Below are 25,367 nucleotides of genomic sequence, written 5' to 3' on the forward strand. Positions count from 1 at the left end.
ATATTATTTCTTTTCAGAAACATATTTTTTATATATTGAATTGTGATCAGACGTGTATGGCTTTCAAATTTTACAGCTCTACATTTATTAAGTCTTATTCATATTCGATTTTCATATATTGGGTTGGTATGCAAACAAAAAATATCATAAAATTGTTTATTTGAAACTAAACATGAAATTACAAAAAAAAAAAAAAAAATGTATAAGTTGTAAAACACATATTGTAGTATAACTCATGTTAGATCTCCTGTACTTTTAATTTTAGTTAGTTATGTTTGAATTATCTTTAATCTATATTAAGACATGTAAATTTGAAAATATAATAATATGAAACAATATATGTAGAGATGATATAATATCTTATTTAAACCTTATTGAACATTGTCAATCATATTCAGTTGCCTATTAATAGAGACAACAGCATACACGTTCCGGACCGGTTGTTGACGGTACACACAAAGCACCATGAGAAGGTGCTTTTAGTCCACATCTTTGGAAGCAATCTTCCCTCTTGTGACATGGTCCTTTGTATTTACAATCGTCATCTGAATCATCCATAATTCCTGTAAAATTAATCAATTAGAAATATAATAATTACATATAATTGTCATAAGATTTATAATAATTGCATTAATTATAAAAGGATGATAATTATATGTATATTGAAAAATATGCACATCATTAAGATACAAAAACAAAAACTTACGAATAGATTGAACATTAACAATGAGAGAAATGATCAAGAGAAGAGCAACCAAATGAGACTTTGAAGGCATCATCTTTCTATAAACAAGTCTACAATAGAATTACTTTTTTTTTTGTTCAATAGAATTACTATGAAATATTTTGTAAAACCACTTAGTGAGTAAGTAAAAAGAGAGTTGATTGTCCTTTTATAGATGAATTTTCAAATATTAGTAATAATACCATAGAAATTTTGTTTGACTTAAGATTTTGTTGACCTTAATTACATTGATTTTTTCAACAAAAATCGTGAAAAAATCTTCGGTCAAATATATATTACTTAATTTTGTAAGTGGTTTAAAAGTTTTGTTTGACTTAAAATATTTTGTCAACCTTTAGGAAGTCAGGTACTTGTATGTTTTGTCTCTAAAAATATCCCAACTGAATATGATTAACAATACTCCCTCCGTTCTAGTTTAACTGTCGTTCTAGGATTTAATTTTTGTGTCATATTAGTTATCGTTTTAGATTTTCAATGCAGATGTTTGATGAATATTCCAATCTTATCCCTACTGTTTTAAAGTTTCAACCAATGAAAAAATTATAAAATATATTAATGAAGGGCAAAACATAAAATTTAATAGTTTCCTTAATTTGTGTGCAAAAACCTTAAACGACAGTTAAACTAGAACGGAGGGAGTATATGTTTTATACGGTTTAAGTAAAATATTATATCATATATATATATAAACTATTAAAAGATGACACAAAGTGATATAAGACAATGCACAATATAAAAAAATTATTTTCTAATTCAGACGTTTAATTTTTTATTATAAATTTACTTTTAGTTGTGAGTAAACAAGCCTATGACATTTTGTTGCTTGTCATACGAACCTAATGTATTAAAATTATTATAAATAAATAAGATCATCTTTTTAATGGCTGTATGAATTTATTGTCTAAAACATTAAAACTAAAATTAATTATCCTGTTATTAATTTGGAAATACATTCGGTAAAGTAACCTTTTATTTGTACGATTTACATAGTTAAACCCTTGCCAATAAATAAATATTAAAATTTGAAATTATTATTCGTAATATCCAAAAACATACATAGAATAATTCAAAAAGAAATTAGTATACACAATTTAAATATTCTAGATACTTTTAACTTGCTAAAAAAAATTTGTTGCAGATCATGTTATGGGTTAGAGTTTACATATATGTGAGTATACAGTTTTTTACGGATTAGTCTACAAAAATACACAAAATATTTTAGTCTTATTTCATATGAGTTCACGAGAGGTTTTACGCCAATCTTCACCGGTACTAAACACACACAAAAAAAAAAACTCATTTATAGAATCTAAGTATTAAAAAAACACACAAAATAAAACATAACTTTTTTTAATAATTATTTTTAAAAATTGTGCTGCGGTATTAAAATCTAGTTTCTTTTATTGCTACAACTTTAATCCCAGAAACTTACTTCCAGATCTAGCACAATAGTTACATTGCCATTAGAGAAAGCATGTAAAAAGCTTATGACAAACAAATCAGAGACGAAGTTGACAAATTGTCTCAAGTTTGCGGATCGAAGGTAGCCGGAATTTCATACCTTTATGATGGGTTGAGAAGTTTGCTACATGGACGCCTCAGTTTTGCATAAGTTTGTTTCATGCTAATTAATGTCCATGAGTCTCCTCCAACCATTTAAATAAAAAAAAAACAGTTACGATAATCAACTTGGATAAACCTGTAGATCAAGTTAATTTACGCAACCAGCAGATGACGGTCTCTAAGAAACCCTTCAAAATCGGTTGTTGAATCATGTTTGATACTTTGTATTAAGCATATAATTTAAGTAGTCATCATGCCACATTGATTTGATAAGGTATTTGATTTAGGGGAAATTACGAGTATCTATGTTTTTTTACTTTGAAATAAAATGTTTAAAACTAAATGTTTATAAACATTTTATGTTATAGCTGAAAATGTTTAAACTCGTATATATACATCAAATTTCTTAAGCTTTATTTTATTTTAAATGTGGTAATATTTAAAAAAATCCGTGTGAAAGTTTCCAAACACTTAATGGATGATAAAAAGGTTATATAGCAATAAAAAAAAATTCAATGTGTTAGATAAATAACGTTTGGTCGCTCAAGTTTTCTTGGTCCAATATTTGTTCAAGGATAAACAAAAATTTATGCACCAAGTAGAGTTTGATCTATAAAAAAGGATTTATTGCAGATAAATGTAAGCAAACGTACAAGAAGTTTAGTATATTTTTTTGCTATAAAAGTTTAGTAGTTACAAAATTAATCTCGTCTCCATCTTTTACTAAATCTTACTCCATTATTATAAAATATAGACACTCTTTTAAAGGAGCTAAAATCTCATAACACCCTTTCTATCAAAACAAATTCTCAAAACTCCCTCAATGGTAAAAGGACAATATTACTCTTAATGAAGATTGTTTTAGGTTAAATATAATTAAATAAGTAATTGTTCAACGAAAAATACAGTAGCTTAGTGGTTGTGAGCTCCATGCGCATGCGCGTGCGCCCAGGGTTTGAATCCCACTATGCGCGGTACAACTGGTACAACTAGGATGCAACTGGTACAACTAGGGGATATATGGTACAACTATGCGAGGTGTAACTGGTACAACTATGGTGCAACTGGTACAACTAGGGGATATATGGTACAACTATGCAAGGTGCAACTAGGAGATATATGGTACAACTATTCTTTAAAAATTGTTAGAGGGGTAGTTTCGTCCTTTCGTTAAAAAAAGGGGTAGTGAGATTAAGTGGGAGTAATGCAGAGATGAATTTCTGGTATAGGGACACTAGAGATGAATTCTCCTTTTAAAGTATGGGCAATGTGGGTGGGGGCTGCTCTTCTTGTGTATATATGTGTATAATTACAGACTTGGATAATGGAGTAGTATTAATTGTGTAAGAAACAAAATGATCTAGAAAAAACCATGTGACTTTGGGAAAAATTAATGACTATGAAAAAAACAAACAAAACATTTATATATATATATATATATGCATATTGCATAAAGAAAAGTTCAAATTCCAATTCTAATAAAAGAGAGTTAGTAGTAAGGTTATGAATTTATGACTTGTTTAGGATCAGTAGTAAACATAATGCTATTTCTAAAACGTGGAAAGTGAATTCAAATTTAAGTTAAAAGCGATCTAGACACAACTTTAATTATCGTCAACGCTCTCAACTCGTCATTAATACAAAAAGAACTAATCTCATTATGATTCTCTTACTATATTTTAAAATGGCAAAGATAATTTTCTGTAATCGTTCTCATTGCGTAGTAGTAAAAGATAGTACTATTATCTAAACGGACTATACGTGTAAAAAAAATTGTGCCCCAAAGAAAACAAATGGATCAGAACAAAGAAAAACTCAAAAGACAAAAATCCTAGAAAATATAAAGACATCGAAGGTCTGCACAAATAGTTGAAACTTGTGGTGTCATTCACATTGTACATTAACCTAACTAACCATCTCGGGTAGTACCATGAAACAAACTTCTTACATATGGTGAGAATATTCTGTTACGTAAGCCACAAAAATGGTTCACGAGTTTGAAAATCCATAAGGAAACAAATTAAAAAAAAAAAGAAGCTTTTAATTTGTTTTATAATTTTAAAGTTCAAAACTTGAAAAACACACACAAAATTAGTAGAAAGAGAAGATGAGAGATAGAGAGGAGAAAGAGAAAAAGAGATGAAGTGTGGTGGGAATGAATGATATTGTAAAACACTCAAGCTGTCTGGTTACATAGAGAGAGAGATTAAGTGTGGCCATCGTTATCTAATAAATTCTACTACTCCTACTTACTAACTATTTTTTACAGTTTCATAAAACCTTGTAATTTACTATCTATCTCGCTATCCTCTTCTTTCTTTGAAATCACATTTCTTGTCACATTAAATATTCTTCACCACCTTCCCTCATGTTCGATTCCCAATGTAAGAAAGAGAGAGAATTGCAGAGAAGATAGCTGCTTCCAACATCTCTTGTCTGCTAATTTAAAAAACTCAAGAACTACAAAAACAAAACAAAAAAAAAGCAACCATTCCTTGGTTTTTTGTATCCTCATCCATCATTCTTCATTAAACTCTTTTTTTTGTCAGTCCCTTTTCACCACTGTGTTTAACTTAAAGAAGTGAAAAAAAGAAAGAAAAAAAAAGTGTAAGCTTTTTCTTACTTCAAATGGGAAGAAACTGCCACGGCGGTGGCGGTGATGGAGCAATCTTTTCCTCATCTAAGTCCAAGAGAAAAACAAATGGATGCATGGCTGCTTTTCACCACTTGTTTGATTTTCAACATTTTTACTTCCATTCTCATAATCACCTCACCATTGATTCTCCTTCAAGGTCAAAAGGTGTGTACTCTCTTTTCTCACACAGCTTAAGTTGATTTTTCTAACCATTTGGTTGGTTTCAGAGATACTAATAAACATGAGTGTTGTCATTGTGAAATTTTCAGGCTTGAAGTTAATAGAAGAGTCTCTACCATTAACAACCTATAAGGACAAACAAATTTTGAATATTCCTGTAAGTCATAAAAAAAAATTAAAAAATGGATTTTTGCTAAGGTGTCTGATATGTTTTAATTTTATAGTTGAGATAATTTTTTTGATAATGACTTTGAAATTGTAGGTAAGCATGAGAGTGAGAACAGAGGTAGGGACAAAGAGTTCAAGACTGAGAGCTCTTGCGACTGATAGTTCCACATCTTCATCTGAAATATGCAGCTCACCAGGAAGCAAAACACCAAACTTGGTGGCTAGACTAATGGGTCTTGACCTTCTTCCTGATAGAAATGATTCAATGTCAAATCATCATACTATGTCGAGCTATCATGGATCAAGTCGTCTCACAAACCATAGACTTTCCAATAAAGGCACACGATCTCTACCGGTGAGCCCTAGAATCTCCTCTGCTCGGATATCGGATTTCGACATTCATCGTCTCTCTCTTCAGCTGAACAAAGAGAATAAGCATGAAGAGTTTAGGTGTTCAAGGCTGAAAGAGATGAAACAAGACCAAGAAGAGAACCGAAGTCCGAGAGATTACGCGAGGCAGATAGTAAAACAAATCAAAGAAAGAGTCGTCACTGGAAGAGTCGTCGGTATGGATGTAACAAACTCGGTGAAGAACAGAGAGGCAAGACCATTACATGAGCCTAGAAGAGACACAACAGTTTCTTGCTCACCAAGAACCAGGTTTTCAAATAAAGAAAACAAACCAAGCACCACTCGTAAACCTAATTCCTCATCTTCCTTCAGACAAGAACAGATCATTCATCAGAAGCCAAAGCCAACAACAGTGATTCTTGTTTCCATGTCAAAAGCCACTGGAGAGAAACAGAGTCAGAACAGAGTAAAACAAAGGCAACTAAAACCCATCAACCGATGCAAAAAGGCAGAGATTGAAACAAGGCTCACTACTCAACGTCCCATAATAAAGTCTACTTCTCCAACATCCGATATTCGAATCAAACAGCGAGAGACTATCTTGTCAGAACCAAGAGACGTTAAAGCCAAGCCTTCACACAAGATGTTCAAGAAAATACCAAAGTCAAATGTTCTTGAAAACATCTCTGCCACACGACCTCCTCAGAAACAGGTAATAATCTAGTTTCATCTTCCTCTCTTTCTCTAACTCACACTACTAAGTTTCCAAGCTCTGATAGATTCCGTTTTTTTTTTTCAAGATTAACGAAAGAGATAGACCGAAATCGAATGAAGACGCATACGTTTGCTCTAGTTTGATAAACAAAATCGAGAAGAATAGTCCACAAGTAGCCAGTGAACTCGATTCTGAAAAAGACTACATCAGAAGAATAATGAATATTGCGGCTGTAGCGAGATATAGCAGCAAGTGTTGTCAAGTTCCTGGAGAGCTTGCTTTAATGGAAGTTGATCACCTTCTACAGAAGAAGAAGAAGAAGGTTGAAGAGGAAGAAGAAGAGATCATTGCAGAGATTGAGCGGGATATCATAGACGCGCTCGTTCAAGAAACCGCGTCTGAACTGAGACAAATCATTTGGTGATTTAATTTATGGACTGCGACTAATTAAGTATTAGAATAGTTTCTTTATTGGGCCATTTGTATTTAGCTCTGTAATTCCCCAAAGGCCATAGGTGTTTATATTTAATTTTCATATCAAAATGTGAATGAATCCTTATATTTTTTTTTATTAATCGTTATATGTTTCTAGGCCATAGTCGCTTGATCTTTCAATTCATAGTCATGACTTAATTACTTCATTCAAAAATTAATGAATATCGTATATTGAGATGGTGGTCCATATGGATCCATGAACATTAAATTATATGTTGTCCCAAGAGAACATTCATGGTATAAGAAGAACTGTGTTGCGCAAAATTGAACGCAGTGTACATACTTTTTAAGGAAATCTCTCTCTATATATAAACTATTAAAATTCTATGAACTATCAAATATATCAAAGTATGTAACATACATGATTAAATTTCTATATTTATACACAAACTTTAACACTAAGAACAAAATGTTAAAATTGTGCAGTCCATAAATCATCTACTGTTCAACTACCGTAAAATCAAATCTTCAACAAACAAATATTGTATAGTAGATTAAATTAATAAATAAGAACAAATCGGTTCTGCTAAAAGTATGAAGAAGAAAATAAACTTAAGAGCATACATTACATTACATCCATAAAATAAAGCATAACCGGTACACATTACATTATTTTTAGTTTATATAAAAGTGATTGAAACACTATAAATATACAACATTAGTTGAGAATGAATAGCTAGAATGAGGTTTAACGAACGAGGACGATTTTATGGTCGGCTCTTCGGAAATCCAATAAATAGATCAGTTTCCACATCCTCTTTCTCTTTGCTTCCCGACGGCATTCCCATTGGCCTTTCTCCAACCTGACATAAGAGTATATATTATTTTCGTAATTTTTTGGTTATTTTCTTAATTTGCATACATAACTGGTGTCATAAAACAAAACAATTTTTGTTAAAGCATAATATGCCATATTCCAATTTCCCTCCGTACATAAGTTAAAAACTTCTTTTGTGAATGAAAATGGGTTCAAGTTACAATGAGTACTATCATCCAATTGTACGTATTTACGACTCTATATATATATATATATATATATATATATATGCACATATAGGTATAGAAATTGGCAAATGGTACATACCTTTCCACAGAGCCTGACTCTCTCGTCCTTGAGTTCCCTCTCCTAATTTTTGAAGGAAGAGAGATCGATAAAAACACATGGCAGAGGACAAAAGATCCAAACAAAATCGAATTGTAATTATTCTAACCTTGGCTTCTAGTTTCTTTAGCTCATCTTCATATAACTTAGCCTACCAATATCAACCGACATAGAGTCCAAAAGAAATTAAGCCGTACAATATCGAAAGAAATATCTGATTTCATTTTATATACTCCCTCCGTTTCAAAATATAGGATGTTTTAAGCAAAGCACGCAGATTAAGAAGACTTTACTTTTAATAAGTTCAACCAATCAGAAACAATACTGCATAATATAAAATACTAAACTAATCTAAAAGTTGCATTGAAATTTGAAAACATACTATATTATGAAACAACAAACTTCTCTAAAACATCCTATATTTTGAAACGGAGGGAGTATATTTTTGGTTATTTCATTTTTTGTATATCTTACCTTTGTTGATCTAACAATATGAAGGCTTTTCTCTATCTGAGTGGCTATATCCTGAAGTTCTTTCACCGAACAAAACGCCAAACTTTGCCCCATGAGCTTCCTAACAAAGCCACATTATCAAAATTAGCACACTTTCTTTAGGAACCACTTAAAACTCAATTAACTCATAAATATAGAAAACATATGTGACATTGAGATACAAACCGGTTATGAACTTCAAGCACTTCAATCTTTTTCACCATTGTCACCATTTCCTTCTTTAGTCCCTGCAAATCCAAAATGGTTGTACCAAAATGTGGCTAGATGTAATTTGAAACTTAAGTTTGACATGAATCAAAAAGGTTTCTAAGTAATTGATGAACCTAGAGTAATAATTATATTTATGCTGAGAATTGGTATATCAAAATGAACCTGCACGTATTGCTCTATGGGGTGAGTTTCTGCACCAAAGCACTCTCTCTTATATTCAGCGTATCGCTTGATCGTCTTCTGGATACTAAGACATATCTCAAGAAAGGCTTCATTAGGTTGTTAGGTTTACTTGAAGATTATGTGAATACTCTCTTGCATGGTTAATCATCTTATTCCATCTATGGCTCTTTATAATCACATATGGATATTATTATACTAGACATATGGCCTTATATATTGGTATTGATCATGAACAAGATATTTGTTGGACATGTCTGTGTCGATTCTATAAAACCAGCTAGATATGAATCAAATTGTCCATGATTAATGTATTGTTATGTTATGCAAATCATTCTCAACCAACCATATGCCTACTTAATTTAGTGAGCCGTCCGACCTAATTAACTAGACCATGGGAAGCATGGATTAGAACTTGGACTCAGAACATTAACAATATATCAACAAACTCATATAGAAAAACGGTTTGACAAAACACTATCTCATATATAGATAGTTCATTTGATTTTATATATGTTCTTAAATTGTAAAAGTTCATTCTTCGAACAGAATAATATGTCAAATGGTTTGTGGGTTTCAGTTTGACACTTTGAGTTCCAACGTAGATTAAGGCTCAATATTCAATAATCCGTATGTCTGAAAACCCTAATTAATTCATAAGATAAACCTCAAGTTGAACTATAAATGGAAAAAAAGAACAGGAAGTTAAAACAGAAAGATAATTGTTTCCAAATAAAACCATAGGATAAATAAAATAAATGAAATGTGAAAGAGGAATATTTTGGGAAAATCTAACAACTTGTACAAGCAAAATCTTTTACCTATATATTAAGAAATCTCAAGTACTATTTGTTCAGAAATATTCAACTACACAAGTACTAATCAGACAACATTTAATTCAACATCACAAAAAGAGTTTTGAAACAGTATAGATTAGAGTAAATTATATTGTCAAGCTGATTTAAGATACTTACTCGGAGCTTGCGAATTCATATAATCTTCCTTTCTGAGAGAAGATCATAGCTGCGACTTGAGCATCACACAGAACAGAAAGCTCATGAGCCTTCTTAAAGAGACCACTCCTTCGCTTGGAAAATGTGACTTGTCTGCTTGTTACGTTCTCGATCTTCTTGATCTCGATCTTTCCTCTCACCATTTCAATTACTTTACTTCCTACAAAACCAATCAAGATTTATAAAAACCCTAACTAAATGTAAAAGATTTGCTGGCAGATCAGAGAAACAAACTCACAAGACTCCAAAAGTCAAAACCCAGAAATGGTTTGGTTTCTTGATTGAAAACCAACTCAAAGATTTATCAGTGTGAGAATTTTACCAAGAAAACGTGAGAAATCTGAGAAATGAAAGGAAACTCCCAAAACCCTTTTGAGAGCTAGTTTTGTCGAGATTTGCTTCAAAAAGTCATTCAAGAAGACAAATTTGGATAGATAAGGAATAATTTACTCCAAGAAGGAAAAGAAAAAGCAATCAGACAAAAGAAGGAAAATTTGGTGGAAAGTGAAATCATACAACAATTAACAAAAGTGCTTTGTGTTTACCTCTCTTAGGCTCTTAGCGCAGCAGCCACAAACCCTAAGTCTAACCTCTTTGTTTAAGAAAAATAAAGAATCTGCCTTCTCTAATTTGGTAACGTTTTTTTTCCATTAGCCCACGTAGGCAGTAGGTAAGGAAAAGCAGCTAAGAGGAATCTCTCTGTCTATGTAAAATCAACTTTTCGTTAAACCGAACCGGATGAATTGGTTCTAGTGTGGGTCAATCAGTTTGTCGAAACTTTTAACTCTCTCTACTAGGATGGTTTTAGACATTTTGTTTTAAATTTTCCATGCAAAAAGTTAAATTAAACAATTTTTTGATTATTTCTATTGTTTATAAAATTATTATTGATCAAATTATTTTTTTTTTTGTCAACTATCAAATTATTTTTAATTAGATACTTAAGTTATGTTTTTAATGCTAAAACACATAAAACAAAAGATATTAATTATTTTATTAAATTTTATAATTTTAGCCAAAATATCTTCTATTATTGTTTTTTTTTTTGTAGGCAAAAAAACATCTTATATTTTGAAACAGATCGAGTATGTGATTTTCGTTAAAAAAAAGTTTTTGAATAATTTTTTCAAGTTTAACGGTGAAAACATCATTAATGCATGAATTTAAATATGAGGAATGTTATCACCAAGTGACTTTGTTTTTGTTTGAACAGCTCATAGATAGTGATTAAAATATGATTAATAAATAAATATAGTTATAAATATTTTATTACTAATTAGAAAAACTTATTATTCCAAAGCTATTGTGGGAGATATTTAAATATTTACCTCTAATCATTTTTCAGATTCTATATTTAAGTTTTTCTAAATTTATCTATGATACATCATAAAAACTAAAAAAAAAACAAATAACATTAGAAAATCATAGTTACCATTTTAAAATATTATATTAAGATTCAATAAAAATTTAGAATTATTTTCAGAAGAACTGAAAACATAATAACAGAAAATAAATTAATACTGAAAGTAATAAATGGAAAGCAGAGTCAACATACTGTACATATGATAATATAAAAATGAAGATATTAGAAAAAATAAAATTGGTCTAAAATATATATATTTTTTAATTTCAGTCTCACTTAACCCAATTTTTTCCGATACGTTTTGCTTTTAATTTTCATGTTAATACATTTTACCAAAGGTATTTAAATAAAATTTTACATAGTTTAATATTATTCTTAGGTTTCCCAGTCAAAAAAACAAAAAGAAAATCTTGCTTAATCAAAAAGTGGAATTGTTTGTTTTCATTCATACGCACACACTCATCTTAGTGTTAGTTTCATTAACTCTGAGCAATATATTTGGAAGACTATGGATCCGAGCAAGATTTTTTTTTTTTTTTTTTTTTTTTTTTTTTTTTTTTTTTTTTTTTTTTTTTTATCCGAGCAAGATTTGGTCTTGACTATAAATTCAAAATGAGTAAGATTTTGTTTTAGCCAAAGTTTGATTCATCAATGGAAAATGTAAAGGAAAAATGGACAACGTCTTCGATTGGCGCGTCGATATCATCATCATCATAGAGTAGACGTAATTTCATAAGCAACCAGACATATCCACGTGTATTTTACACTTTCCTGCAATATCAAGACTAAGATTTGTTTTAACTGTTCGTCTTGATTTGGTCTTGACGATATAAATAATCTTCTTGAGAACTAAAAAGTTCAAATACGGACTTGTTAATTAAGGCTTTGAGATAAGACGACGCCAGATTAGACATAGAAACAAAACCGTCACGTTTGATTATTCCGAAAAATAAAACTAAAGAGTCTAAAGTGACAACTTATACATGTCAAATTATTTCCTGTTTATACACATATTGAGAGATGGTCAAGAGCACTCAGAAAACTGTAAACTATGGAATCAGTGGTGTAGGTACAATTACAAACATCGAACCCACTGAAGTAATAAAAACTGTGATCAGCCAATTTACGGAACGTGTGAAATATGTTATAGCCGAGTCACGGGCAATCCAATAAATAGATCGGTTTCAACATCCGACGAACCACCACCTTCAGTACTTTTACCCTTATCACATATTTGTAATGTTAGTGGCACCACCGGTCGCATCAACCTTTCTCTAATTTGCTGAAAATAGAGTATAATTTTCATAATTTGTATATATAAAAGTCATGCATAAAGACATTATTACCTATTTGTAGTTTTTTCTTTTAAATATGAAATATGCTTTGTCAATTCAACCAAACCAAAGGAATGAGCGTTCGTGATACAATGTAACTCGAGGAGAGTTAGCTATTAAAAGCAACTCATATACCCCAACATAGCTTTAAAGTTTAAAGCAACAGATGCAAGCACTAAGATGAGTGTGTGCGTAATTACCTCTTCACGCAGCCTTTTTCTCTCGTTCAAGAGCTCTCTCTCCTAGAAAACGAAGATGAAAGATCAATAAATTAAAATCACATAGAAAAAAATATAACCAATCTCAAAAATTAAATTTGTATATCATAAGTTACTCAAGTAAAAAAAAAAAAAAAAACTGTACGTACCTTTTCTTTTAGCTTTTCCAGTTGACCTGCGTATAACTCAGCCTACGCACCAAGATCAACCAATGAGAACATTACATCATTAACCTGTGTGTATATATATATACAAAATATATGAATCTATGTGTGTGTATGTAATTCTTACCTTTCTTGACCTTACAATACGAAGGCTCTTCTCAATTTGAGTGTCTATCTCTTGAAGTTCTGCCACTGAACACGAACCCAAACCTTGCCCCATCAGCTTACTTTATATATAGTGTCATTCAAGAGATAACAAATTTCAGTATACTTTAGGACTAAAACAAAGTATAGTATATATATACAAATCGAATAACCACAGGACTAGTGAGATGCGAACCGGTGATGAACTTCAAGAAGATCAATCTTCTTTACCATTCTATCCATTTCCTTCTTCAGCTCCTATATATACACCCAAAAATAGAAACTATCATCCAAATATATTCCAGATTAACATAATGTATATATAAAAAAACGAAACACTAAAAAAAAAAAGGTATGCATGATAGAGAATTAACCTGCAAGTATCGTTCTACTTGGGGCCTCTCTGCCACAAAGGAGTTATTACTAAACTTGCCATATCTTTCTATAATTTTCTCCATCCTGAAAAGTTTGTTCACAAGAGATGCTTTCTTTGTCAATGATGAGGTACATTCATAAGAATTGAAATATTATGTGTGAACATTCTCAAAAAGTTACAAGTACATGTTATCATTTTATACGGACTACCATGACTGTCAACCGAGTTTTGGATAACGTTAGATATCTTATTTGGATAAATTCCATGTAATCAAAATTCTTTATTTTTTGCAATCAGCAAACCTAATGAAGCATTGGTTGCTGCACAAAGTTTGCTAAAGCATGAAATGCAAAACGAGACAATAGGAACTAATCATATAAATTGAATCCTGCTCTATAAATCAAGACAAAAAAAAAACCAATTTTTTAGCCACGAATTAACCATAACCAAAACACAAAGCGAAACATAACATGAACTATGTATAGACTTTTTGTTGGCTAACTTTAATTCTATGTAATCAAATTCGTTTTTGCAATCATCAAACTTAATAAAGACTTTGTGGCTGCACAAAGGTTGCTAAGCATGAAATGCAAAACGAAAGAATAGGAATTAATCATACAAAATGAATCCTACACAAAATTTTAAGCCAATTTTAACCATATATAACCAAAAAACAAAAAAAACAAAAACAAAGGGAATCATAACGTGAACTATGTACAGACTTCTTGTTGGCTATAATTGATATTCATAATTGAAAATCTAGTGACAAAGTTTGGATCCCCGAGAGATTCTTTTTAAATCTTCTTCTCTCATCCATAATATATACAATTTTCTGTACTTACATGTTCGTATATTCATTTTTGTTGGGGTATTCTAATAAAACCAGATGCCAAGTGGGTACTGCGTGGGTAAACAATTTAAGTTCCAAGGTATACGAGGTTCACTGTTCAAGAAACGTCTTTTCTGAAAACCCTAATCCACTTGCTCGTGCTTGAAGAACAACCTTTTTAGTCAAACTTTCTAGTTTTGCTATTAATTGACATCCTCAAGCTTATCTCAGTATATTCATTTCCACAAGTATTTTTCTTTTTTAAAGAAACAAAAATCAATGTTTTCAGGAACTAGCTAGGAAAAAAGAAAAAGAGAGAGAGAGAGAGAGAGGCAAATCTTTAACGTGATTGCAAAATCTCTAGTACGATTTCTTCAGTGAAATAGAACTATTCACTACAGAAAGCTATAGAGACACTCAAACTCTATAAATCTATGTGTAGAAAAGGATTTAGAAATAGGCATATATGTAAAATATTAGATGAAAGAATATTCTTACTCGGAGCTAGAGTATTCGTATAATCTTCCACTCTGAGAGAAGACAATGGCGGCGACTTGAGCATCGCATAGAACCGAAAGCTCATGAGCCTTCTTAAAGAGACCGCTCCTTCGCTTAGAAAACGTTACTTGTCTGCTCGTCACGTTCTCGATCTTCTTGATCTCGATTTTCCCTCTCACCATCTTTCCTGCCATATTACATTCCAAGATTTATCAGATTGAAACCCTAACTAAAAATCCAAAAGGACTTTTCATTCCAGACAAAACCAAAGAGATAGTCTATTGCAAAACGAGAAGGAGATTCAAAGCCGGAAGTCAAAGTTTGATATAATCATCTTTCCCAAGAAAATGTAGGAAACTGAAGAGATTCAAAACAAGATTTATCTAGATTCACTTCAAAATCCCAAAAGAACATAATTTTTTTCCAGAAAAAAATCAGCCGACAAAAAAAAAATTTAAGAGATGGAAATAACAAAGAATGGAATGAAACAAAAGCTTAACAATGGTAGAAAATAAAAACCCTGGAAAGGGGCATGAACTAGATCTCATGATGATGCTTTGTGTTTACCTCTGTGTCTCTCTCTTTGTACAAGAGCCACAAACCCTAAGTCTAAGCTTTGCTCTCTTTTTTTTTTCTGTGTTCTGATTAATTGGACAGAGAAAAAGGAAAAAGAAGAAAACAGACTTTTTATTTTCTTCTTTTGGTGAACTAGTTGGATAAATAATTGATCAACAATGGAATAGAGAGAACACTAGTATTTAAGAAAAGAAAAAACAAAAGTGAGTGTGTCCCAGTTTCTGATTAAAGAAATGTCCCATGACTTTATCTGTTTTTGGTAAAATTAAGAATAGAGCAGCAGAAGAAAAAAAACAATTAATTAACTAAAAATATATAAATTGTGGAAACTTAAAGGACTAAGTTCTAAAAATACAGGTGATAATCTGGTTTTTAATTTTTTTTAATTTTTTTTTGGTGACAGAAGACAAGAGTGGGTGGAATAGATCATAATAATACATGTATAAAGATATTAAAGAATAGTGTTCTTCGATGGGCGTGTCGACATCATCGTACACTGATGTGCACTGTCAACCAATTATATAAGAACACGTATGTTATTTCAGCTTTCCCACAAATCACAGTCAGCTTCTGTTGAAATGAGATGAGAGACCTCGTCTTCAACAGACAACACACAGATTCCTTTTTTCCTCTTTTACTTGGTTTCTTTGGTTATGTTTAGTAATATTCCTCTTTTCTCTTGAAAGAAAATGTGATAAGAGTATGTGTCTAAAATATGAGAAAAGAAAGTGAAATAATAGTATAATAACTCACACCATTATGTCCTCAACCTCAAGTCTAAATCGTGATAAGGGGAATATGAATTATTCTTTCTTCCTTTTTTTTTTTTTCTTTCGGTCGTGGGATTCGGCCGGTCAACATTGATTCCAATTTCTTGCTCCTCCATATGGATGCATTTTATTATTTTCACAAATGTGACCAAAACCTATATTGTCCTTTTTGTCAACAACATTTTATTAAAAGAAGATAGGATCCAAAATAAAAAGACACAATCTAATGGAACATCGTTTACATACATTGACATATTGCGATTGTATACGAACAACGGTTTGATCATAACATATCGTTTAATTGTTCAACTAGGTATTAACTCGCGGTAGACCGCGGGCTGAACATTTTATTTTAGAAAAATTTGCAAAAATAGTTTATTAATTAAATTATTTATAATGATTTATTAATGAAATTTTTGGTTTACAATCTTAGCAATTTTTTCAATTTTTAATATGTTTATTGAAAAAATGACATCAATAAAAAACTGAGGCTGTAACAATGAATAAATAGTTTAAACATTTGATTATAGACACGTTTGAAAGAACTTAAATTTTTTAAGAATTCATGGTTTGAGATTTTTTTGTTAAGAGGATAAAGATTTTGTTAAGGGAATATTTTTTTGGTTTAGATTTTTTTTGGTTTATGTATTTAATTTAAATGGATTGATTATCCATGTAACCCCACAATTTTGGTTAATTAATATAGTAAGATTTTTAATTTTTAATAATTACTAATTATCTTTTATAGCCTCAGCAGTTTTAGCCTTTATTTAACAATTTCTAATGGCAATTACATGTAATTTTTTACACTTTTAAGTTTATTTTTAGTTTTGTACTTCTCAATTAATATAGTAGGATGAGTTACGTTAGTATGTCGTCGTGTCACAAGTACTAAAATTAAAATTGGACATAACACATATGTTATTAACAAAACAACAAAATGAAAATGAGACACATTTAAAAAAAATAGTATAATAATAAGACACATTATGAATGCTCTTAAGAGAGCCATTTTTGACACATTTGTTAAGTCATATGTGTGTCATCAAAACATGGATCCGGAAGGAACACTCTTGTAATTGGGCCATCTATACAATTATTGAGCTTAAAATTCAAAATTGGGCTTCGCAAAAATCATATATATGAATTTTGAGTAAAAAACCCCTAAAGAAAAATTATAAATGAATATAACAAATTTAAATCATCACCTCAATCTGATCTTACACCCTCCCCAGAAAGCTAGAAACGCGAAGATGGGAGACAATGGAGAATCATCAATAAAGTGGCCAAAGATCAAACTCAAACCAAATCTCAATGTCTCTTATCTAAAGAACCATGATCTCTTCACTGTAAGCTCCTCACAAAACCATTTTATCAAATTTTAGTTTAAGCCTAATTCGTGCTTTAGGGGTTTATATCTCCCGATGATTCCTGGAGAATAATGGAATCCAAAGTTGTAAATTTATGATTTTTATCGATTTTGATGAGCGGATTCTTGTATTATAGCTCAAATTGATGGGTTTATGTTCCATTATCATCATCAGTGAGTTGTTCGAATCTATCTAGGTTAAAAGCTAAAATTGCGAAACTATTTTGCTTGGAACTCTTTAAAAAGCTAAATTTTAATGGGTTTTAGGTTTTTTTGTTGAAATTGATTCGCTTTCTTCTTGTTTAGATTGGTTTTGTTCATAACTTTTCTTTTGTGAAATATGATGTTAGATAACACATGTGTATGATACATAACATTTTGAAGTATAGATTGGTTGCTTTAGGAGGTTTCTTATACATTTGGGGTTTATGATTTCAGGTGGAAAACTGTCTGACTTCTGATGAATCAAAGGGTTTTATTAAAATAGCAGAGTCTCTCGGTTTCACTCACCAAGGAAGTCGTGGTCCAGCCTATGGTGAAGCTTATAGGGATAACCATCGAATCTCAGTGAACGATCCCGTCCTTGCTGATACGTTATGGCAATCGGGGCTTTCCGATTTATTTACTGATATCAAGATTAGGAGGAAGGTTGCTGTTGGCTTGAATCCAAACATTAGATTTTACAGGTTTGTAGTCCCAACATTTTTGAAGTTTCATTCTTTGTTTCTTGGTAATGGTTAAAAAAAATTGTTGAAAGATGTGCAAAGAATATGTTCTTTTCATGTTTCTTCGTTGCGGTCTATGGATGTATTTAGGTTTGTCACAGTGGGATTGTGAATTTTCAGGTATAGTGCTGGTCAGCATTTTGGTCGTCATATTGATGAAAGTGCTGATCTTGAAGATGGAAAGCGGACTTATTACACATTGTTGATATATCTAAGCGGGAACAGCACGAAATCAAAATCCAAGAGCAGTTCAAGCAAGACAAATGATTCTTCTTCAGCTGAGCCTTTAGTAGGTGGAGAAACCGTCTTTTATGGTTCAAGGAACAGTATCGTGGCTGAGGTAATCACCTCTCGAATTTGTTTCTTTGGTCTTAATTTCATCTTTTGTTGATATATCATCAACTAAACTTGCTTAATATCGCAGGTAGCTCCAGTGGAAGGTATGGCTCTCTTTCACATCCATGGAGACAAGTGCATGTTGCATGAAGGAAGGAATGTCTCCAAAGGTGTCAAGTATGTGTTCCGTTCTGATGTTGTTTTTGCATGAACACTGATTCATCTTCTCTGTATTTTGTGTTTCTCACATTAATTACTTTCATACAACATTATGAGCCATCGATTAAGCTTGTGTAGATCAATATTTACCTGAATTAAGCTCATGGTTTCCGCTGGTTCAGCGTTTATTAGAAGCCGCCATGAGTCTATCTATGACTCGTTTTTCCATATCTGTTTGATGTTAAGTGACTCAAATTTGTTAACCAGTAAGTGAAAATGCTGATGAATATAAAGGTAAGTTCACTGAAGCAGAACAAATTTCCTTTTAAAAGCATACTCTGCAACTCGTTGAGAATTAGAAGGTTTAAAAACCGATCCATAAACTGGCCGGTGTACATTATTAGAATATCAAGTATAATTGAAGTCAAATTTGAAGAAAAGAAACTCTCATTAGGTTGCTTGTTAGGGGTTATGCTTTTAGTTGATGAACCGGGGGTTAACTCTCACTTGTCCGGTCTTCTTGACTCCAACGTTTCCAAGTTTCACCATGGCAGCTGCAAACTCTCTGAAGAAAGCTTTTTGGTCTTGAGCATACTTCTCAACGATTTTCTTAGTCCGGGAATCGCCAAGAAGCGTCTGATCAGACACAAACACTCCTTTCCCAGACAAAATCTGCTTGTAGTAAACATTATCGAAAACCGAGCCTGTAGAGTCCATGAACGTCCCTGCGTTCTTGTCTCGGTTAGTTGATCTTGGGCATTTCTTTTTCAGGGTTTGTGCAAACGCATAGTTCATCGAAGGATCAATATCGTGGATTTTGCTGAAGTTTTGAAGACGGGGCTCGAAAGAAGAACAGTGAGAGAACCCTATGGTGTGGCCACCTGAGAGCGTAACCATGTCTTTCACCGACAACCCTCTCGCTGCAAAGCTTTGGATCAGTTGTGAAACATTGAACGTTGGTGGTGGGAGATTTGTACTCTCGCTGGCTAGCGAAACTGTTCCGTCTTTTCGCCCTTTTAGTACGCTCCAGTAAGGACCACCGGACTAAAAAAAAGAGATATATGACAAAGAGGCATGGACAAGTAAACCAAAATGTTTAAAATGAAACTACAGAAATGAACTGAAGAAGAAAACGTTAACTGGATAGACCATATATAAAGTAATAGAGGGATTTACCAGGGTGACCACATCTCTGGCTGCAATGGCGATTACATCGGCACAAGATACCGTACGAGGACAAGCCTTTTCGAGCTTTTTCTTAGCATCTTCGATCACGTAAAATGACCGTACCGAGATGTTTGGAGGACCATCCTTCTCAGCTTGGTTTGACACTACCGAGTCTAGTAGAATAGACGCATCACATCCCTACAACAACCAACCAACCAAATAGTTTACACAAAACTCACCTACATATAACTGGATCAATTATCAAAGATTGAAGAAAGAAGATCAAGATGCATACCCTGATGAAACAGTCGTGGAAGAACATTCTAAGGAGACGAGCAGGCACTTTGGGATCATACAAAGAAGCATTCCTAACAGTGTCAAGTATGATTTTTTCAGCAGTGGGGCACGATTGATCATAGAAATGAGCATTAAGAGAACCTTCTGAAGGCTTAACTATCGCAAAAACAACAAAGATCAGAGCAAGTATGAGTGCTTTCGAGAATGCCATTTTAATGCTTTCGTGTTTTGGGCCTCAGAAAGCACTCTTATGTGGTTCTTGAAGTTGTTTGAGGATTTGATGAAGAAGAAGAAGCGGGACACTTTTGGTTATATAAGGAGAGGATATGAGAGGCTAATATTCTAGAAAATGTATATGTGTATAACACATGCTTTAAAGTTACTCAAATTATTTGAAACAAACATGCATATATTCCGGTGTTCAAATTCTTTTCTCCTTAATATATAATCGTACTTTGAGTCGAAGCATATACTTTGGTGAAACTTAGAATATGTACAGCCGTGCTGGATAGAATCTGTTTTTTGGTAAACCATATTAAAAAAGTGTATACATTTTGACCATGAATATATCTAATCTATTATACATTTGACCATGAACATATCTAACGACAAAATCTTCTCTTTCTGTTATAGTAAACTTTTGTTTTGTTTTGTAACATAGTTGAATTTCAAAATAATAAAAAATCCCATTTAAAATAGAATCCTGATGCGGATGATGATGCCATATTAGGAAAGGTAACGGTTTAGAACAGGGATGGTACCAAATAAACCGCATGACAAGGTGGTTGTTGGGTTAACTTAAGTTTAAATATGAGTAATATAGACTAAAAAATCAGATGTAAAATGGTGGCATTGTGATGTGTGTGTCGTCGTTTGTGTGGATATAGAGTAAGATTAAGAAAGCATAAAGAAGAGAATTAAACAAGAAGATGGTCATAAAGGTGTAGCTACTGTTGAGTTATGCCTATCAGTGTTTGGTTTCAATATGCCTTGGCTTAGCAGTACGGTTGGTGAAAGGATTTGTAGTACTACTATTTTATTTTCTGCATCTTTTTGCTTTTTTTCTTTCTTCTCACGTGTACGGCACTGTTTGCATTGTAGTTACGAGAATTATCTAAATATTCTAATGAAATTTTCAATTTTTAAACGAGAAAATTACATTAAAATTGGATTTGCGTACAACCGAAGAGGATTACGTGCATTGGATACGCACCACGCACCATACGGTCGACAACAAAGAAATAAAACAAATAATACCACATTTATACTAATACTTAAAACTACATTTCTTGATACCACATGGCATCCGCACATTGTTTATCCTTCTGTTAACATGAGCATTCTAAAAACCTGTATTATTTATACTTATACAGCCATTAATATTGATCATATATGTTCAATACATAACCTCGTAAAGAAAGGAAGACAGTGGTAAAAGGAGAAAAGTCCCGCCACTTGGGTTCGAGTAGTATTGGCTATGGGGGTTCGAAATTTAACATTGTTTCCCCCGGTCCCAGAAGATTAGTCTTTGGGCCTAGAAAGCCTTTAGGATCACTCTTGAGTTAAGGAAAAAAAAAAAGGAGTACAATCCTAAAATAATTTATACACTGTAAGAATCAGATCACAAACTGGACTTGATTATGCAAATGCTTAACCTTAGGTGATGTCAAATGTGTGTCCAGTGTCCGGAAGGTATCCATTTGATTTTCTGTTTTCCAAAAAGTTAGGGAAATCTAAAATTTGTAGGTTTTAAATCCAAAAACTCAATTCTATGAGTTTTCTAAATATTTTCCTATGTGGTTTCCTATGTGGTTGAATTAAGAAGTATTAATCTTTACTTTAATAATTTTTAGCACACTTAACTTAAATTAAAATAGAAACATAAAATTGGTTGTAAAAATGTAGGTAAATAACCAAAAGGTAAACAAGGTACCGTTGAAGTTTCGACAAACTAAATCTACACTAAACTTCAAAACCCCATTAATCAAAAATAAAAGCTTAAGCATACAATAAACCCCCATTACAAGCTAAAATTTAAGGTTGATCACAGTTAAATTTGTCTCCTTATTAAATTACTCGTAGGCTATGGATTCGAAATAGAACTTAAAACAAACAAAATTATTGGTTGGCTTGTAATAAGACTTTCCAAAAAGAATAGTATAAATTTGTTTTTGTCTTTGTGAGTTTGTTTGGTAATATGCATATTTTTAACAAAGTTGTCATGGGTTAGTGACTTCCGTTTAAGTTGTGGAGTCTCCTTATCAATAATCGATTTCCATGTCTTAGGAAAACCATCTATATTTTGCAATTTGAGTGTACGTCTTTAATATAATATAAGAAAATCCACATTTTTATAGACCTTAAAAATTAGTTTAGTTTTCTGCCTAAATTTTCCCACATTATGAAATATTATATCTTACGAGTTACGTCTATGAGCTATCCAATTAGGGGGTGTTATTGGATCCTTGATTTGAATGGATTTAGAAATCCAAGTTAAATCATCTGTTATTCAATCATTCATTTTAAAATCTTTATTAAAATTCAGTGTTATTGGATGTATGAATTCTAAATCCTAATTAAAATCACCCCTTATTCATTATTAAAGATTTGAGTATGGATTTGATTTCATATTGGATTTGGATGGATTTGAAAATATGTTTTACTTGTAAATATAGAGATTGAAATCCTTGGTCTCCACCTAGTTATTTGGGTGGATTTGGAAAAAAAATCACAATACGTAATAATGAAATAAATAATGACATGATAATAATAAGTTAATAACACAGAATTCAACCAAATCACAATAGGTTATAATGACATGATAACACAGACTCACAATACGTTATTTGGGTGCTAACTATTATTACGATGCAGTCAAAGTGCTTTTACGTAAAAATCATAAAGAGTGTTCATGCACGAACATAACAATACGTAACAATACGTAAATATCGGATATGATAATTTCGGACATTATATTAAATGATGCTTTGACAAGGAACACTAACAAAGATTGTACTTGCATGTGTTGGTTTACATAATTTTCTGCGAAAGTTTTGTCGAACGGATATTTTTCCAGAAAAAATCGAGAGTGCAGAAGAAGTTGTTGAATAAATTAATGACGATGATAATACTGAAGTACTTACAACCCAAGAACAACAAAGAGACTATGCCAACGAGTGGAGAGAGACAATATCATCAAATATGTGGACTGTTTCACTTGAGAATGCTACATGAGAAATTATTTTTATAAGTTCTATTTCTTTTATAACTTTTGAATTCTATTATCTAGGAATTTCAGATCCACTTTCTTTGACTTTCAAATCCACATTATTTGATTTTCAAATCCATATTATTTGATTTTAAAATCCATGGATTCTATGTGGATTTCCAAATCTTATAAGGATTTCAAATCCATTAAAATCAAGGATCCAATAACCCCCCTTAGTTTGAAATATTGAATTGTGTGCAGGCACTATCATAATAATTGGAGTTTGTACCAATGAGCAACTACAAACCACACAAATGGATGAGACGAACTTTGTGGACGATTTCTACAGGTTTCTATAAACTTGGAATCAATACTTGTATATGGTTGAGAATTTATTGTATTTATGGTATATGTATGGATACTCATCAGCCAGCCAATGGAGACAATTCTTGTTATTTATTTTGTATGGTTGAGAAATTACAATGTTTAACTCAAGCCAACAAGAACGTTACTCTGATATTTATATAACTTCTTTATATTTAGTTCAATTCCCACCTACTCGATGTAATCTCTTCTTCAAATATTTAACTTAGGTGATTGCTAGTAAAAAATGACATTAAACAAAATCAGCCAAGTCACAACTTAAGTTATTGCCCAAAGCTCAACAGCAAAACACAAAAGATCTGAGAGATGGAGGAAGAACTCAAGAGCTTGATCAAAGTCTTGGTTTTTACAATCATCTCTGTATCTTATTGTTACTATTTGCCACCTAGAATCAAATCAGGTCTTCCTCGGTTCCTCTCTGTTTCCCCCTTCCTTGCTCTGTTTCTTGTTCTTCCTCTGTTTTTCTCCACTGTGCATCTCTCTTTCATCACAGCATTTTTCCTCACATGGCTCGCAAATTTCAAACTCATCCTCTTCTCCTTTGATAAAGGTCCACTAGTCCCAGTTCCCGCAAGTCTCTCTCGGTTCCTCTGCTTTACTTGCTTTCCAATCAAAACCCAACAAAACCCTAAACCTCAAACTCATCTGCCCATATTGGCTTTCGCCGTTAAAGTTGCTATCTTTGGTGTGCTATTAAATTTGTATGATTACAAACAAACTCTGCCTCCTGTTCTGCTATTAGGACTCTATTTTTTACATATGTACCTAGAGATTGAGATTATTCTTACGTTACTCAAAGTTTTTGTTTCTATCTCTCTTGGTTGTGACCTGGAGCCACAGTCTAATAAACCATACTTAGCCACATCTCTACAAGACTTCTGGGGTCGCCGATGGAATACTATTGTGCCAACGATTCTCAAACCAGCCGTGTACAAACCAATGCGGCAAGTCTCTGAACGGCGAATGAGCTCCGATTGGGCTCTGTATTTTGGGATCTTGGTGACGTTCACCGTCTCTGGTTTGGTCCACGACTTGCTATTCTTCTATTTAACTCGTGAGATGCCCACAGGAGAAGTTACTCTGTTCTTCATGTTACAAGGCGTTTGCCTTGCGGCGGAATTGGCTGTGAAGAAGAAGACGACGATGATGCAGCGGTGGAAATTGAGTCCGGTGGTTTCGAGGATACTCACGGTGGGGTTTGTGTTCCTGTCTGGTTCTTGGTTGATGATACCTCAGCTTGCTAGGAGCGGCGTGGTGGAGAAATACATCAACGAGGGTTTGTTTTTAGTTAGTTTCTTGAAGCACAAGTTTATTTAGTCACTTGGAGATATTTGAAACAAGTTACTTGTTGGAATCTTAAAACATGATCGGACAGTCTCGTTCATTACCAAAATGTTTGACAGAAACATAAAGATTAAACTGTTCTTCCCAAATCTTTTACACATCTTTTTTTCTAAATCAGTGGTCAAACTGACATATAAAAACCAAGAACTAACAGTTAAGTTTCCTAAGTCCGAAATGGTTTAAGAAATATAGGTAAAAAACCGGAAATGGTAAACAAGTCACCACTAAAGTTTTTT

At 32.3% G+C, this 25,367-nt stretch overlaps 5 protein-coding genes, 1 long non-coding RNA gene and 1 pseudogene across 10 annotated transcripts; 3 read left to right on the forward strand and 4 right to left on the reverse strand.

The window, feature by feature from the left end:
- Positions 1–340: 340 nt before the first annotated feature.
- LOC147948920 (uncharacterized) lies at positions 341–867 on the reverse strand. The gene is made up of 2 exons (XR_015573824.1): positions 707–867; positions 341–563 (listed from the first exon to the last, which is right to left on the reverse strand). It is a non-coding gene; the product is annotated as an uncharacterized LOC147948920 (long non-coding RNA).
- Positions 868–4,389: 3,522 nt separating this feature from the next.
- On the forward strand, positions 4,390–6,953 carry LOC104726745 (uncharacterized). Its single transcript, XM_010445679.3, has 4 exons — positions 4,390–5,108; positions 5,213–5,280; positions 5,386–6,354; positions 6,443–6,953. Exons 1-4 carry the CDS (start codon positions 4,937–4,939, stop codon positions 6,779–6,781), a joined length of 1,548 nt encoding a protein of 515 aa, XP_010443981.2. The 5' UTR covers positions 4,390–4,936; the 3' UTR covers positions 6,782–6,953.
- Positions 6,954–7,325: 372 nt separating this feature from the next.
- On the reverse strand, positions 7,326–10,508 carry AGL72 (K-box region and MADS-box transcription factor family protein). Of its 4 annotated transcripts, XM_087465369.1 has the most exons (9): positions 10,416–10,464; positions 10,193–10,268; positions 9,832–10,030; positions 8,840–8,924; positions 8,633–8,694; positions 8,429–8,528; positions 8,064–8,105; positions 7,937–7,978; positions 7,326–7,655 (listed from the first exon to the last, which is right to left on the reverse strand). In XM_087465369.1, the coding sequence occupies exons 3-9, from the start codon at positions 10,011–10,013 to the stop codon at positions 7,560–7,562; spliced, it is 609 nt and encodes a 202-aa protein (XP_087321495.1). In that variant the 5' UTR covers positions 10,014–10,030; positions 10,193–10,268; positions 10,416–10,464; the 3' UTR covers positions 7,326–7,559. The 4 variants fall into 4 exon arrangements, with proteins under 4 accessions (XP_087321495.1, XP_010443997.1, XP_087321500.1 ...); XM_010445695.2 differs by lacking the exon at positions 10,193–10,268 and having other exon boundaries at positions 10,416–10,508; XM_087465374.1 differs by lacking the exon at positions 8,064–8,105.
- A 1,638-nt stretch (positions 10,509–12,146) lies between these two features.
- LOC104726779 (MADS-box protein AGL71-like) lies at positions 12,147–15,499 on the reverse strand. The gene is made up of 8 exons (XM_010445723.3): positions 15,364–15,499; positions 14,797–14,983; positions 13,468–13,552; positions 13,290–13,351; positions 13,077–13,176; positions 12,935–12,976; positions 12,768–12,809; positions 12,147–12,515 (listed from the first exon to the last, which is right to left on the reverse strand). Exons 2-8 carry the CDS (start codon positions 14,976–14,978, stop codon positions 12,378–12,380), a joined length of 651 nt encoding a protein of 216 aa, XP_010444025.1. The 5' UTR covers positions 14,979–14,983; positions 15,364–15,499; the 3' UTR covers positions 12,147–12,377.
- A 1,809-nt stretch (positions 15,500–17,308) lies between these two features.
- On the forward strand, positions 17,309–18,961 carry LOC104726794 (uncharacterized). The gene is made up of 4 exons (XM_010445741.2): positions 17,309–17,491; positions 17,950–18,197; positions 18,357–18,576; positions 18,661–18,961. Exons 1-4 carry the CDS (start codon positions 17,324–17,326, stop codon positions 18,781–18,783), a joined length of 759 nt encoding a protein of 252 aa, XP_010444043.1. The 5' UTR covers positions 17,309–17,323; the 3' UTR covers positions 18,784–18,961.
- Positions 18,962–19,035: 74 nt separating this feature from the next.
- Positions 19,036–20,606, reverse strand: LOC104726802 (peroxidase 66-like). Its single transcript, XM_010445753.2, has 3 exons — positions 20,194–20,606; positions 19,908–20,096; positions 19,036–19,775 (listed from the first exon to the last, which is right to left on the reverse strand). Exons 1-3 carry the CDS (start codon positions 20,404–20,406, stop codon positions 19,209–19,211), a joined length of 969 nt encoding a protein of 322 aa, XP_010444055.1. The 5' UTR covers positions 20,407–20,606; the 3' UTR covers positions 19,036–19,208.
- Positions 20,607–23,897: 3,291 nt separating this feature from the next.
- On the forward strand, positions 23,898–25,220 carry LOC104753004 (putative long-chain-alcohol O-fatty-acyltransferase 5 pseudogene; annotated as a pseudogene). The gene has a single exon (XR_015566183.1). The product of XR_015566183.1 is annotated as a putative long-chain-alcohol O-fatty-acyltransferase 5 pseudogene (transcript).
- Positions 25,221–25,367: the final 147 nt, after the last annotated feature.

Source organism: Camelina sativa, chromosome 2 (assembly GCF_030686135.1).
Source record: "Camelina sativa cultivar CO46 ecotype springtype chromosome 2, ASM3068613v1".
NCBI classification, from domain to species: Eukaryota; Viridiplantae; Streptophyta; class Magnoliopsida; order Brassicales; family Brassicaceae; genus Camelina; species Camelina sativa.

Bases quoted from the DNA above. Each gene is read 5' to 3' on its own strand.
- LOC104726745 (XM_010445679.3), top strand. From the start codon at position 4,937: ATGGGAAGAAACTGCCACGGCGGTGGCGGTGATGGAGCAATCTTTTCC. The intron at 5,281-5,385 runs GTAAGTCATAAA...TTGAAATTGTAG, and splicing joins AACAAATTTTGAATATTCCT to GTAAGCATGAGAGTGAGAAC. The intron at 6,355-6,442 runs GTAATAATCTAG...TTTTTTTTCAAG, and splicing joins CACGACCTCCTCAGAAACAG to ATTAACGAAAGAGATAGACC.
- AGL72 (XM_010445695.2), bottom strand. From the start codon at position 10,013: ATGGTGAGAGGAAAGATCGAGATCAAGAAGATCGAGAACGTAACAAGC. The intron at 8,106-8,428 runs GTAAGATATACA...TGATATTGGTAG, and splicing joins ATATTGTTAGATCAACAAAG to GCTAAGTTATATGAAGATGA. The intron at 7,656-7,936 runs GTATGTACCATT...CTCTTATGTCAG, and splicing joins GAGTCAGGCTCTGTGGAAAG to GTTGGAGAAAGGCCAATGGG.
- LOC104726779 (XM_010445723.3), bottom strand. From the start codon at position 14,978: ATGGTGAGAGGGAAAATCGAGATCAAGAAGATCGAGAACGTGACGAGC. The intron at 13,352-13,467 runs GTTAATTCTCTA...GTGTATATATAG, and splicing joins AAGTAGAACGATACTTGCAG to GAGCTGAAGAAGGAAATGGA. The intron at 13,177-13,289 runs GTTCGCATCTCA...CTATATATAAAG, and splicing joins CTTCTTGAAGTTCATCACCG to TAAGCTGATGGGGCAAGGTT.
- LOC104726794 (XM_010445741.2), top strand. From the start codon at position 17,324: ATGAATATAACAAATTTAAATCATCACCTCAATCTGATCTTACACCCT. The intron at 18,198-18,356 runs GTTTGTAGTCCC...GTGAATTTTCAG, and splicing joins CCAAACATTAGATTTTACAG to GTATAGTGCTGGTCAGCATT. The intron at 18,577-18,660 runs GTAATCACCTCT...TTAATATCGCAG, and splicing joins GGAACAGTATCGTGGCTGAG to GTAGCTCCAGTGGAAGGTAT.
- LOC104726802 (XM_010445753.2), bottom strand. From the start codon at position 20,406: ATGGCATTCTCGAAAGCACTCATACTTGCTCTGATCTTTGTTGTTTTT. The intron at 20,097-20,193 runs GTATGCATCTTG...TGGTTGTTGTAG, and splicing joins TCCACGACTGTTTCATCAGG to GGATGTGATGCGTCTATTCT. The intron at 19,776-19,907 runs GTAAATCCCTCT...TCTTTTTTTTAG, and splicing joins CCAGAGATGTGGTCACCCTG to TCCGGTGGTCCTTACTGGAG.